General features: G+C 39.5%; 2 protein-coding genes across 4 annotated transcripts; one reads left to right on the top strand and one right to left on the bottom strand.

Moving 5' to 3' along the window:
• Window positions 1–392: 392 nt before the first annotated feature.
• Window positions 393–7,981, bottom strand: LOC142389812 (polypeptide N-acetylgalactosaminyltransferase 6-like). 3 transcript variants are annotated; one of them, XM_075474935.1, is made up of 11 exons: window positions 7,759–7,975; window positions 6,918–7,245; window positions 6,617–6,789; window positions 5,183–5,332; window positions 4,715–4,949; window positions 4,258–4,375; window positions 3,960–4,160; window positions 3,747–3,878; window positions 3,481–3,582; window positions 1,610–1,756; window positions 393–1,422 (listed from the first exon to the last, which is right to left on the bottom strand). In XM_075474935.1, the coding sequence occupies exons 1-11, from the start codon at window positions 7,865–7,867 to the stop codon at window positions 1,309–1,311; spliced, it is 1,809 nt and encodes a 602-aa protein (XP_075331050.1). In that variant the 5' UTR covers window positions 7,868–7,975; the 3' UTR covers window positions 393–1,308. The 3 variants fall into 3 exon arrangements, with proteins under 3 accessions (XP_075331050.1, XP_075331051.1, XP_075331053.1); XM_075474936.1 differs by having other exon boundaries at window positions 6,918–7,379; window positions 7,759–7,841; XM_075474938.1 differs by lacking the exons at window positions 3,481–3,582; window positions 3,747–3,878 and having other exon boundaries at window positions 7,759–7,981.
• A 1,896-nt stretch (window positions 7,982–9,877) lies between these two features.
• LOC142389813 (interferon-induced protein 44-like) lies at window positions 9,878–11,565 on the top strand. The gene is made up of 5 exons (XM_075474939.1): window positions 9,878–10,085; window positions 10,177–10,329; window positions 10,431–10,602; window positions 10,732–10,832; window positions 10,921–11,565. The coding sequence occupies exons 1-5, from the start codon at window positions 9,888–9,890 to the stop codon at window positions 11,113–11,115; spliced, it is 819 nt and encodes a 272-aa protein (XP_075331054.1). The 5' UTR covers window positions 9,878–9,887; the 3' UTR covers window positions 11,116–11,565.
• The last annotated feature ends 2,599 nt before the right edge of the window (window positions 11,566–14,164 follow it).

Below are 14,164 nucleotides of genomic sequence, written 5' to 3'. Positions count from 1 at the left end.
CCGCTAAGCCCTCTTTTTTCCATCTGCCAAACAAAACAGTGTAAACTGGTTTACCTTACGGCATCACTATAAGAAGGAAACACGCACACACACACATACTATACTATATTAGCTTTATTTTCAAAAAACCTTCCTTAAATTACAATGTTTATTTTACAAAAAAACTAAAACATTTTATACATACATTTTTAAGGATGTGCTTAAATTTGACATATATTCATCACATGCTAATTTAAAATAATAAAATTGTTTTATTTGAAAATCCCCTTTGCAGTGTGCTGAAAAGTGGTGAGAATTAATATGCTTTTTATAATACGGTCATTATGACTGATTTTCATTATTTTTATTAGATACTTGTTACGAACATCACTTGTTCATATAGTGACAGAGAGGTCATTTTGACAAAAAAAAAAACAACTGTAAGCTAATTCATCAGCTCTGCCATAAATCTACTTTGAAAAAGCTTGACCATTTCCCAGATTTGCTGATGTCAGATGATTTATTCTTTGAATACGTTTGATTCATTATCAAGGCTACACGAGAGCATTTGAATTCACTTTATATTCATTCGTAAATTACTCATCAAGCAGGATTCCCTATAGGATTCAGTTGGAATCCAGTGTAAGATAAGTTAAACCTTTATTGGTACCACAGCAGGGAGATTCAATACATAGTGGTCATATTCATGATAATAAAGGAACATGTCACTTAGTGCAACAACATGGCTCACTGATGTCCCTTTATGTTTTTTTGTAAAACAATGAAGAACTTTCGCTCAGTGGAATAAACTACATTGACAATTCTAAATCAGCTCAATGTTGGATTTGTTTTGTTGTGGGAACTTTTTTTTAAAGATGATAAAAAAACTTCCCTTTCTTCACACCGGCCGTTATCGGGTTTCCTTGTGCAACTACATACTGAAGAGAGGAGTGTCACAGCCCTTGTTCCGTACTAAATGATTCCTAAAGCTCAGCTGAAGCCAATGAGAGCAGCCAGAATGAATCAAAGCAAGAGGGTATTTCCAAAATGACCTCTTTGTGCTTACAAAGACACTTTGTCCTGTTTGAGCCATGCTGCACAGACAGAGAAAAAGAGAATTTTGTAACTTTGGATAATACCCTCTGGGCTTCTCTAATGTAGACAAGCTTCAAAAGGTCTCTTTGAACGGAACAAGGATTGGATTCATACCTTCTCTGCATCATTTCACCACACCAGGACCTCACAGAGGAACCCATGACTATTTCAGTGTGTCTAACACCATGTGAGCTCTGTAAGAAAGAGAGCCCACATGCACCGATCCATACAGTCTCAAATGAAGACCCAACTTTGCCTCCCTCTTGTGGAGTTGCAGCTGGTCGAAATCACGTTGCCTCCTGCTACATCCAAACACTTGCGGGATGATGGGTTCATCAGTTGGTTTGTCTGCAAACAAGATCATAAATAGTAAAAAAGAAAAAACCTCTGGCATGTTTCACAGGATAACGATTAGATCTAGAGTGAAAGGATTGAGGAAATGGAAATCTCACTACTTCCTTGTGCAACTTCAGAGACACTGTTGTAACACGAGTTGCTACAAAGTGTGAGATGATGTGGAACAAAGGTATCGTACCTGTGTGAAGATCCAAACTTGCTCTTTTGCAGCTTTTCCCCTCACTCCACACAGATCAAGAGTCACCCCTCTTCCAGGGGTCGCATGTAAACAAAACTCAATGCCAACACTTAGCCGTACCTCTTGCTGGGATGTGTACTCAAAATACTAGAAATCACAAAAACAATATATATATATAAATTGAGAAAATAACGTACAACCGTATTACTACAAACTACACCCTTCAAACTGAACTGTATGTTAACATGCTTATTCAACAGAGTAACCTCCAAGAAGCTGAGTCTTCTGTTCCAAATTATACCCTCATCAACAAGGTAATACAGGTCTCACATAACCCCAGAATGTAAATTTCTGAATCATATTGTACATCTGAATCTGAATCATAGCACAAACATGGTTCTTGATATGTGCAAAAGGATTTTCTGCGGCAGCATGGTTCTTATAATTGCAGAATCTTAGCAGAACAATGCAGCGGTTGGAAAATGGCTTTTATCTGTTAACAGTCTTAGTATAGATTTTTATAATGATTTGAATTATTCTGAGAATAGATACAGAAAATAAGTAACTTTATCAGTAACACCACTCTGTCTAAATCTGTTATACGTGAGTACTAAGAGCAAACAGATGGTAATGTTAGCTACGATAACCACAACCATGCTAGTACTACACATAAAGGGATTTTTCTATTGTAGTGGAGGATCTTCAGCTAACGGTACGCACCCTTGTTTTTGGAGCATTTGGTATGATTTAGGGCCTATTTGAATAAGCAGAAGCTGTTCTGAGTCCCCTGATCCCCCTCGATGCTAAATGAGGGGGATCAGTTTGCCAGTGAGGGGCAGTGGTTATTAGTACACCTGGCCGCAGGGGGCCAAACGGGTGGGTGTTCAAAATCAAATGTTTGAACTAATCTGCAGTGATTTTGGGTGGAGTTAAGAGTTGATTTCATAGGTTTACGCTTGGGTTTGGGTCGTAAAGTGAGAAGGGACAGACTGGTTCACATTTCTTATGTAAATGTTGCAACATGTCATTTTTACTCTTTCTCATGTAAAAGGTTTGTTGAATATCAAGAGTTGCAGGCTGATAAATGTAACTAACGTACATCTACGCAGACGAAATGCAAATAAAGTGTCTGCTGAATTACAGGCTGCAGTCTGTTGTGTGCTCACGTGATGAGCCTGAAATAAGAAGGCCAATCAATATAATGTGTAACATGTTAAAGGGATAGTTCGCCTCTTTTGACATTAAGCTGTATGACATCCCATATTAGCAATATCATTTATCATTTTCATTTTCATTTGCTCGGAAGCAGGGGACTGCTCGGTCTGCAATTCGGTCTGCACGGTCTACACAGCATTGCAGTGATACGAAGGGAGAGAAAATAGCACCAAGCGATTGTGAGGTCTGACTTTTTCTGGATGAACGATTTTGTGATGCAAATGTATTACTCTTTTGAACGCATATTGTTTTGAGAAGCAAAGCGCCTTATTTTTGTGGCCCCAGCCAACTAGCCGGACTACCTTCGTCAACGCCAAAACGAGGCTGGAACTCGGCTCACAGTACGCAGCAGGGGGTAAGAAAATGTTCATAAATGATATTGCTAATATGGGATCTCATACAGCTTCATGTCAAAAGAGCTATCCCTTTAACAGTGTCATCAGTGCATTGCCTCTTATGTATTGATTTCTATGGAAAAAAAAGATAAAGAGAGAGAAAACTCTAAATGAAGAGTTTAAAATGCCCATTGAAAAGGCAGTTCCTATCAATGTGGGTGGGATAAGATGGAATGACATGGAATTAAGAAATGAGGAGATGGATGATAATTGTTTTCGACTCCACAGTAAGAAGCAGTGCTCAAGCAATAGATGTAATACCTGTGCTTTATCTATTTTGGTACATTTGAACTTCTGACCAGGCTTCCACTTCTTTCTTGTCTTCCCCACATGCAGTCGGCATCTCCAACCAGTGTTTTCTAGCTTTAAGTCATCCGTCAACAAAAAGTGTCAAGAAAACAAAAAACAGTCGAGGTTATGTTGTCTTTTTTTTTTTCTTTAACTAATGACTCGTACAAATATTCACACACTCAAGTGAGATTATTTAGAGATGAAACAAGCAAATAAAAATGTAAAAAAAAGTTTACCTTCCCGTACATGGGAGGCCTGATGTCAGGGATATAAGCTTCTGGGTAAATATTATTCAGGTACCAAGAGAAGTTTTTGCACTTTAATCTATCCCTGAGTTTGTGACGTTCTGAAACATCTCCAAATGAATTCTGAGAGAATAATGACACAATTAAAGCAATTCAACACAGATGTGAAATGACTATCTGGATCGTGAAGATATTTGTCCTAACCGTTTTAGAAAAAGTAGCAGCCATTCTGTTAGAACGATAGAAGACCCATTTGTAGTCATCCATCCAGACCTCAGCCAAGCGGACCAGGTTGCGAAGGATGACAGCACTGCCATTTGGAAAGGTGTGGGGGCTCTTTTTACGGAAAATGTGCCCGACAACAGAACATGGAATGATTTCCAAAAGACCTCCGCACAGCCATACCTGCGGTGCGGAAAACACACAGCCCAAAGTAAAGCTGAAGCTGGAAGCCATTCATGAAACTTGTTTCAAAGACAATTATTCAAAGACTATTTCTTACCCTGAAGGACATTTCCAAATTCTCCCCTCCCCAGAACTCCATCTGGTCATCATAAGTCCCAATATGCTCAAAGTAGGATTTAGAAACAGAGAACAGGCCACCAGCAAAAGTAGGAGTTCTGTGAAATATGACTTAAATCAGTCACTCACTATGACGATTTGATGTGATTTAAGATTTTGGGGAATTTCCAAAATTCTTCTTTACTTTCTTGCCAGGACTTAGATAAGGGAAAATATTCATAGAGCCCTAAATATTCCCTAAATTCTTGTAAAATAGTTCACCTATATTGAGCAATTGTAATTTCTGCCAGATTAAAAAAAAAAAACAGATGACATTAGATGCACACTGAGTGTTCTAAAAAAAAAAAATGTAAAAAAGATTGTAACTAAAAAGAAGAATGAAAATTGTAGAGCGTTACAAGTCCTTATCATGTGTGTTTTTTTTTACTCGGATCTACCTGATGGGATAGGTCTCATTCTTTCTGCGCTTGTTCTCCTCTTCTGGGACAGCCTCCCATCCAAAACGGAGCCTCCAGTCAAAGTTTCCTCGGCTGTTATATTGCGATTTAGGGTTTGGTCTGCGGAACTTTAGGTCATTGCGATCTATCGTGGTGATTTTTGGGCTCACGACAGCTGTAGGTTGCTCTGCAATTCGAGCTACCAGAGGTTCCAGCCATCCAGGGAAGCATTCGCCTATGTGGGAATTTAAAGGGGAACAGTTTAGAATAGGTTTTACTGTTTAGGCGTAGCCAAAAAGTTTTCTTTCAAATAGCCAGACTCTCTTGCTTTTATTTTCTATTTTGAACCTACAGAAAAACGCGCATCTGTAGATCATTGTTGTGATCTACAGACGAGTTATTCAAAACAATCTTATAGATTCTACAGAAAAGGATAGCAAGCACATGATGCCATGATGAACTACTTACAGTGGGAATCCAGGAAGGTGAGGACCTCCCCTCGTGCAGCCTGCGCCCCCATCAGCCTGGCTGTAATCAAGCCTTTCCTCTCCCGTTGACGTAAAACACGCACTACCTGCAGCTGCTTCACATATTCATCGAGAGGAGTCTTCAGATAATCTGAAAACAGAACAAGTGTACATGACGGGTGAGGGGAACTCTGAACGGCAAAGAATCAGTTCTTTCAGAGAGTTTCTGTGCCTGTGGAAAGCAGCAACAACACAGTTCTTAAGCCATGACATTTATCTGAGATATTCAGGATCCTACAGAAAAGACACTTTACATTCGTTAAACATGAGGTGACTGATTTTTCTGCCTCCTAAAGGGAGAGGAAATATTCAATCAAGACTAAATTGATGTGGTTACCTTTGTTAAAGTTAATCCGAAGCTTGACAAATTGAAGCCCAGCACTCCCTTTCCTTTTTTTTTCTCTGCATTTGGTCTCCACCACCTCACGAGGGAAAACACCTGGTTAAGATCTCCCAAACTTTTAGCTTTTTTGCTCTGTAAAGTCTGACAGAACCTTGTAGAAAAAAATGGACTTTTCTGTACTTTACATTCAAGAAGAGACGGGTGCTGATGAGGTTCGAAGCAGTTTTAATCGCTCGCTGCAGACCCATCCTGTTCTTGGGCCTAACCTCACGTTCCTCTGTTGAACTTTACAAGAACCTGACGCAGGGGTGTAGCCGCCTAAAGTTTTCTTTCAATATTCACATTTCATAACCAAAATGTGAGATGACCATGACAGGATCTTCATAATATCGATTCCCGGGAACCTAAAATTGTTAACCCTTTTAACCCAAGCTCCACAGATGCTGACAGGGCTGTGAATATTTGCTCCCTGTCTTCTAAACCCAACGATCTTCCCCTAAGATTTAGCTCTCTATGCACCACACTGAAAACTGTTGATTTTTTTTCCCCCTAAAAAAAATGTTCTCCTCATGTCTGGGTATGCACTGCATTTATGAATGTACAAAGTGTACAGCACAAGGCTGAGCACACAACTGTAGAACCGAAGCGTGAAAGAATTTCATTTATACTCGTGTCTGTTAAATAAAGGCTTGAACAAAAACAATCCATTACATGTTCAAGTTTTCATTTGCATTTCTTTGTAAAATTCCAACTTTCCTAGAAATGGGATTTGTTGTATAACAAATCACTTGTGATGTTGAATCAGTGAGTACTTTTCTAATCTTTTGCATATCATTCCAAAATGTAAGAAACGTTTGTGCTACATTCTGCTACTTTTTCTCCTGTAAAATATGGGATTACATTTCTAACCATTGATATATGTACTGCGCTATATATGCAAGGAAAAAGATGTAGATATGTATGTGTTGCAGGGATTGGACTATAGAATAGAATCAGATGAGCATTGTTGTGCAGCACAGTAAACACACTCACCATCCGTGCTTGCATCATCCACGAGTAAGATCTCTGTGAGCAGTGTGGCAGGAGCTGTGTGTAGGATGCTGTAGACCGTCCTGAGCAGAGTGGACCAGGCCTCGTTGTGGAACACAATAATCACACTGGTGGTTGGGAGACCAGGACAGCGCCAAAATTTCTGCTCCAAGCAGCTGTCAGAGCCAAACTGAAAGTTAACAGGTACCGGCTTTGTAAGACGAACACATCCTGTTGATTTTGTGTGAGGGTCAGGGATGTCTGACGCTATGCTGAGATCATAACGAGCAGAGGGGTTACTCACTCTGGATGCCGCGTGTCTTTACCCAGGTCACGATGCAGGGAGATGCGATCACTGGCAAACTGGTTGAACTGGTTTTTGTCAAACCCACGTGATTTCTCTTTGTGTTCTTCAGAAGTCATCAGATGTGACACAAATGGTTTGCCATTTGCGCCCGGTGTCCTGGGATCTTGGAGAGGCCTCTTGAGGAAAGGCTTGAGCTCCTCTTCACTGTAAAATCCAGGAGGACAGCTGGGACCTGAGAGATCAGGAAATGGGCCCGCATGCTCAGGGATGGGTCCTCCAAGTCTCACTACACTTCCCGCAGGGAGGAGTGATGATAGTGGCGTGGCTGTGTTGTTGATATTGTAGCATACAATAAAAAGCACACTCAGAAAGCAGAGGACTGCAAACATTAATGGACGTGTGAATCGGCAGCAAAAAAAACGCATTATGTTCACAGGGAGGTGCCAACCTAAAACAAAGCTGGAGGAAAAAGCACAGAAACGCTTTAAATAGGGAGATCATAAAAAGAAATAATACATATAATGAAATATTAGCCTTATTTCGTCGTGGCACAAACACCTACATATAATACTCATAAGGATACCATTTCTTTGCATTATTAATTCATTAGCATACACGAATCTTCTCTATTTTAGAGTCAGTTTAAAGCCCAGTGATCCATATGACAGTTGTAACTCTATAATGCAATGTTCTTGAAGTCTTACCTCAGTTATAAGAACATACCAAAAAATGCCTCGTTAATATTTAACAACTACCTCTAGCAGGGATCTTTTTATTTTTTTAAGTGTGTCAAAGCTACAGGACAAAGAAGAGTCTTTTCAGATAAATCCGTACTTACTATTGTTTGCTGGAGGATGTTCTGAAGTTCCTCTGCCTGCGTTCTCCTTCCCTCTCCTGTAACCTGCCCAGGTCCCCTGACTTGTTGGCTGGTGTCCATCCAACAACATAAGGCAGAGGACTGACTGCCCAGACCGGTTGAAAACTTCTGACTAAGTAGACAGTTGTGGTTTGCCTGTCGCAACACCAGTTCTTGAATCTCTTTTTTTCTTCTGGTTTCGGTTTTGTTTTGTTTTTCAAACTCACATTTAACTGTCTATATGCATTCCTTTTCTGTGCGCAATCGCAATTTTATGATGGAATATATAGAGCACATTTCCTTGCCATTGTGTAACCTGGGATGGGTGCTACACAGGTAAAACCACACAGCGAACACATTTGTGACCTTGACAATTTCATGAGTTAGGAACGAGATGGCAGAGACTAGATGCGGATAATTAACACATATGATAAAAATATATATACATTGTGAAAATTATGCTGATTTTCACTTCAGAATTATAATACGTTCATAATGCAGCAGGAGCCTAAGAGCCACTGGTTTTTGGTCCTGTTTATGACTTCCCAAAGCAATCACTCTCTCACAGAGAAGTGAAACCCTCCTCCTCTGTACTTCTAAAGGACTCACTGGGAACCACTTTTTAGACCGAATCATTTTACTGACAGGTTGCCACTTTGCCTAATTAGTTGGAAGATGTTATATCAGGTGTTTTTTTTGTTTGTTTGTTTGTTTGTTTTAAATGATTCAGCCCATCTTTATACATAATCTCCATGTGTTTTTATCATTACTTTTGTTAGCCGATTCTGTCATTGGAAGCCCAAGAACAAGCCTGAGAAATCTTAAATCAAGCAAAGTATTTATTATTGATCACAGGTAAAGTATGGCAGCGCTGGACTCGGAGTAAAATCTGAGCTCTCGCAGGAAATCCTTCAGTCTGAGCCCCGACATAATAGTTCCTATTTATCTTCTTCACATTTATCTAACAGATGCTGTACTTACATGTGACCCAGTATAATTGGCCAGTTATCAGTGGCCAAGCAGGCCAACCACCATCCTCGTCATGTTCTTTGGATGTGATAAACAGCTGTGTGTGTGAGGGTTGTTTTAGGCGTGTATCTAATGTAACAGACCTATCTGACAAGACAGAGAAGCTTCATCTGACCCAGTTATTTAGTCTATCTATGCTATGTTAAAGTCTTGGACCATTCAAGGACATACAGTATGAATGAGCAGAGTGGAAAAGCACAAAATAGGAATATAGATTATTTTGAAAAATACAGAATATGAATACATAATGTCTAAGAACAAAGCCAATTATAACACTTTTCAAGTATTATATTGCTCCTGTCTCAACTATAATATATATGCTACATATAAATAATACTTTTGAGCATATCTTCCTGAGATAAAAACTAACATTTTTAATTTAAAACATTTGTAAGGCTGCCTTATTCCTATTATGAAATAGGGTTGGAAAATCGTTGCAGTATGTCCTATTCATATATCACACTCGTCCAAACTGTGTATCAACAGAATCAACCAGGATACTGCTTATGGCAGGCACACCAGCGAAAGCTGACACACTATAGTGTTCAGACATAGAAAAGCACACACAAAGGCAAAGCATTTGGCAGCTCGTTCATGCTCGAACTATTTTCTTAGCGGTGGCGGAGTAATATCAACAAACATCGAGTACAAAATGTATAATAAAACACGACAGAAGCAACTTTTCGCAACGAAATTTGATATGGATTACCAGTGCACACCAGTAACCACTCCGGTGAGTTGATGATTTTGAAAACGGACGTTTATGGAGCTTTTACGGACCTTTTAGGACATGCACCGTACTTGCCATTCTGAAGCAGGTTGAGAAGAATCCAAATTAGGCAAATACCGGAGACAGCAGTAAATATCAAAAGCGGTGAGGGGGGTTCTAAAACATTGCAGACGACTCAGAAAAGAGGCTTAATGTTGAAAATACCGCAGTTCCCCTTTAACGTACAGCTACACTGGTAAATAATTTCCCTCTTGGATCAATAAAGTAACTATCTATATTTATATGTAAAGTATTTTTTAGTATGTCTCCTTTAAATTTCATCATGTCTTTGTACAGAAAGAGGACCGAGCTGATGGAGAGCATTAAAACTTACAAACCCACAGTCAGTTCTGTGTCCCAGGCCCGGGTTTTACTCATTGGACCAGTTGGAGCTGGAAAGTCCAGCTTCTTTAACTCCATCAACTCAGTATTCAGAGGCCACGTCACCAGCCAGGCCATATCAGGCAGCTCCACCACCAGCCTCACCACACAGATCTGTGCCATCCTCTCAGTTGCTTCTGTTTCCAGCGTTCGATGTGGAAATGAAAATACTGCCCCAGCATCTCTTTTGCTCTACTACTCCATCTCTTTCTGCCCAACAGTTTCGCACCTACTCTCTGAAGGCTGGGCGAGAAGGGAAGCCTCTGCCAATCATCTTGTGCGATACCATGGGGCTGGAGGAAGGCAAAGGGGCGGGGCTGGATATAGATGACATCAGCAGCATCCTCGAAGGTCACCTGCCCAACTGCTACCAGGTACAGCATTTAATAACATTCTGCATTCTATGAACTGAAACATGGATTTGGCTGTGGCTCACTCAAACTGCTCTGTTGTTTTTCCTGAAACATGGACTCAGTTCAACCCCTCCGCTCCTCTGCATTCAGAGGTTCATGGCTATCGCAAGTCCCCAGGTCTCAGAGACAAGACCCACTGTGTGGCTTATGTTATTGATGCCTGCAAGATCTCCATCATGCCTGCAAAGCTGGAGGAGAAGCTGGATGCTATCCGCAGAAAGGTCAACTTGAAGGGTCAGTAGAACCGAGTCCTGCTCCGGTGATTGTAATTTTAAACACGGACGGTTTTCCATTTTTAAAAGCTAATCTAAACCACGACAAATTATTTTCATTTTGGAAAACCTCTCTCTGCTTGTTTTCTAGGTATTCCTCTGCTGGTTCTGCTTACCAAAGTAGACAAAGCCTGCCCTTTGGTGAAAGAGGATGTGACCAAAATCTATGCGAGTGGCTACATAACAGACATGGTGAGCATTTTAAAACAGAAAATACTTGCAGATTAGACTTTTAAGTCGTTTGTTTGAAACTTTTTGTACTGTGCTTTGTGTGATCCAGTTGCAAGAGGCCAGTATGCAGCTCGGTGTGCCGTTGTCCTGCGTTGTTCCAGTAAGGAACTACAGCGAGGAGTTGGAGTTGGACGTGAACTGCGACATCCTGCTGCTCACCGCCGTCATTCAGATGCTTCGCTTTGCTGATAACTACTTCGATGAGCTCAGTGACCGACTGAACAGCGTTGAAATGAAAGAATGATGATCATTTGTGCAGGAGATGCAGCTGATGAATGACTGTATCCCTCAAATGTCATGTCCATGGGGTTTTCCCCTTGTTATGAGTTCTTAGTTTTGTGTTTATCATGTTTTAGTTTATTTCATGCCTTAGTTTTCTTAGTTCTGGTCACGTCACGTCATCTGGCTCAGCCGCGTTTTATGTTAACCTTGTTCTCTGTTTGAAAAATAAATCAAGTCTTGTTTTTGAAGTCTGCATCCGTGTCCTTATGCCTCGCAACCCACGAAACGTCACATCAAAATGATGATACGACTCTGTCCCTTAGTCCCTTTGAACTTTGTACACAGCAAATAACAGCGTACATCTGAGAATGTAACACTGGTTTCTCTCTTCTTAAAAGACCACAAGGTTTTATTCTGAACTGTAATCTTTAACACATTTTGGTATGACATTAAACCTTGTTTAGCTCTACCTTCTGGCACATGCTGCTGTGTAAAGCAGTAAAAAAGCTTTTTGTACTTTTTACAAGGTTTTTGTAACTAGATTTGCTTTATGATTAGATAAGGGAATATTCAAATTGTTGTGATATTACATCGGGTACTTTCCCCCTTGGTTTAATGGGTCCTATTGCTGAAAGTAATTTTTTTTCTATCAGTTTCTTATGTGTACCGTAATCATGTTGTGTTTTTCTGTTATTTATGTCAACTTGAATCATTTCTTTATCACTGTCTTGCTGGTTACAAAGAAATAAAGTTCTGAACCTCTCTTCAAATGCTTTGATATCATTAAAAATGATTAACGGGAATAAGAATTCTTGTGGTTAGCAAAAGCACAGTTGAACTAAACTGAAACAGTGCGGATCAGACCTGTTTTACAGCTGTAAAAAATAAAAAAAAATATGAATGTGCAGCGGTAAATAGTTTTCTAATTCTTACATTTTGACTATTGAGGGAAATCCTCAGAAATGAAGAAACATCATAATAGAAATGTGCTGCTACTCAATGAGAGAAATCTGGTCATAAAGGGACGCTTTCAAATTGTGTCACCGTGGTCAATAAAGTAGTCCTGACCCTAAGCCTTATAATTCATTACGAATGACAATCTATATCCAAATTATCAAAAAAAATAAAGCTTATTTGTGGCTGATACTTAATGGAGCTAAAATATATGTTCTTCACTTATAATCGCCTGAAAGTGAAAATAAGATAAGCATGAAAATCTGGACTTTAGGTGTTGAGGTAAAAATTAAAACATTTGAGATGGACCTACTGGCACGAGTGGAAGAAACTTTTGTAATATAATAGTGGAATTTCATGTGAGCTGTCTTTGAGGAATTCATTTTTCCATGTATGTGTTCAGTCTACATTTTGAAACCAATCCTCAGCAGCTTAATTTAACCTGTTGTTTGAACATTTTGTTTAATTTAATTTGATCTTATTTTGTTTTATTTGTCCTTTAGTTAATCACATAGGTCCGACTGAGACACAAGCTCTCCTCTCTCAGGGAATCTTGGTCAAGACGGCGGCATAAAACAAAACTTCAAATAAAAATGGACAATTTCAGATGTTTGTAAGACATCAAATGACGAGTAAAAAAAAAGAAAGAAAGACTAAACCAACTAAATCCAACATGTTTCTTAACCTGTTAAACCTATATAAAACAGCAACAGGTTTTTCTTTGAAACAGTTCCAAAAAGGCCCTTAAAAGCAAGAGGAAAGTGTCACCGATTATATTTGGAAGGTCATTCCATGCATAAGGAGCAGAGAGGGATAAAGCAGTTTTGTCCTTCTCTGGCTGCATTTTGGGAACATTTGAATAAATCCTGGTTGTAGATTTGGTATCATTCTGGCTGCTTCAATAAGATATAAAGCTGGATATGTAAGGAGGTAGTTTACTGAACAATATCTTTGCATAAAATAGCAACATGGGCATTTCCCTTCCATGGTTTAGAGACGACAATTCCTCTGGTTATGCGTTCAGAGGTTTACGACAGACAAACTTTAAAGTTTGGACAGTACATATCTGATGACTAAGCCATTATTTTCAACTTCAGAGGAGAAAAGCTGTACAGATATCTAACCTCTGGTCTTGGCAATGCAGTGAGAGCCAGAGCAACTTTGGACCTCATCCTCATTGTTCTTGGCAACACACGCCATAAAGAAGTGTACAGTAATCCAGGAAATCATGACAACTGTGGAAATGCTTGCCTGTGACATCAACCTGATGACAAATATGACGTTTATGGAGTGGAGGGTAAGTTCTCTTTAAACAACAAAAGTATTCATGCTGTATTGGCTATTTCTTTGTCCTGTTGTTTCCTATTGATAGCCACTGGTGGCCGAGCTGGAGAGGCTGACTCAAACATCCAAGTTGAAAATAATATCCAGAAGAAAAGGTTGTCCGAAAATATTGAGGGGTTTAATGAAAATAAAAGATGATACAAAACTCAGAAGATATATAATGTCCACATGAAGCAGGATTAATAAGATAAACTAAGGATTCTTTTGCTTGGGTAGTTAGGTCAAAGACCATCACTTCCTGCTCCGGCCACGCCTTCTCAGGTGACATCACCTGTAGATATAGGAAAGGTGGATGGCCCCTTTGGCCACAAGAGGGAGACAGGAATGGGCTTGCACAACACAAAAAAGGGAGATGTAAGAAAAAACTCAAATGTGCATTTAGGCTCCTACACATGCCTTTCAGTGCCAAACCCATTGAAGTTGCATTGTAAATATAAAATGATCAGTAGTAGTTAATTTGTAGTGTCTCAAATCTCAGTTTGTTGTTAGGTGTTGATTATATTTGGAAAATTATGGAGAGCAAAGGTGTGGGTTTAACTAACTGCTGCAAGGAAGTGAATCACTACAAGGCCGAAGGATTTTCACTTCACGACTGTAATGAAAGAAAGTTGTTACAATGTTTTATAAATCATTTTTATGTCTAAGTTGTAACTGAATAAAATTTAAAGGTACTGGACGTCTCACTGGAGCACAACCATCTGGAATCAAAACAAACAGAACCAAAATCAAAACCCCTTTTGGAGATTATTTCAAAATGATTTGAAAAGACAAAT

The sequence above is a fragment of the Odontesthes bonariensis genome, chromosome 10, assembly GCF_027942865.1.
Source record: "Odontesthes bonariensis isolate fOdoBon6 chromosome 10, fOdoBon6.hap1, whole genome shotgun sequence".
NCBI classification, from domain to species: Eukaryota; Metazoa; Chordata; class Actinopteri; order Atheriniformes; family Atherinopsidae; genus Odontesthes; species Odontesthes bonariensis.
This window is presented reverse-complemented; position numbering and strand designations above follow the sequence as displayed.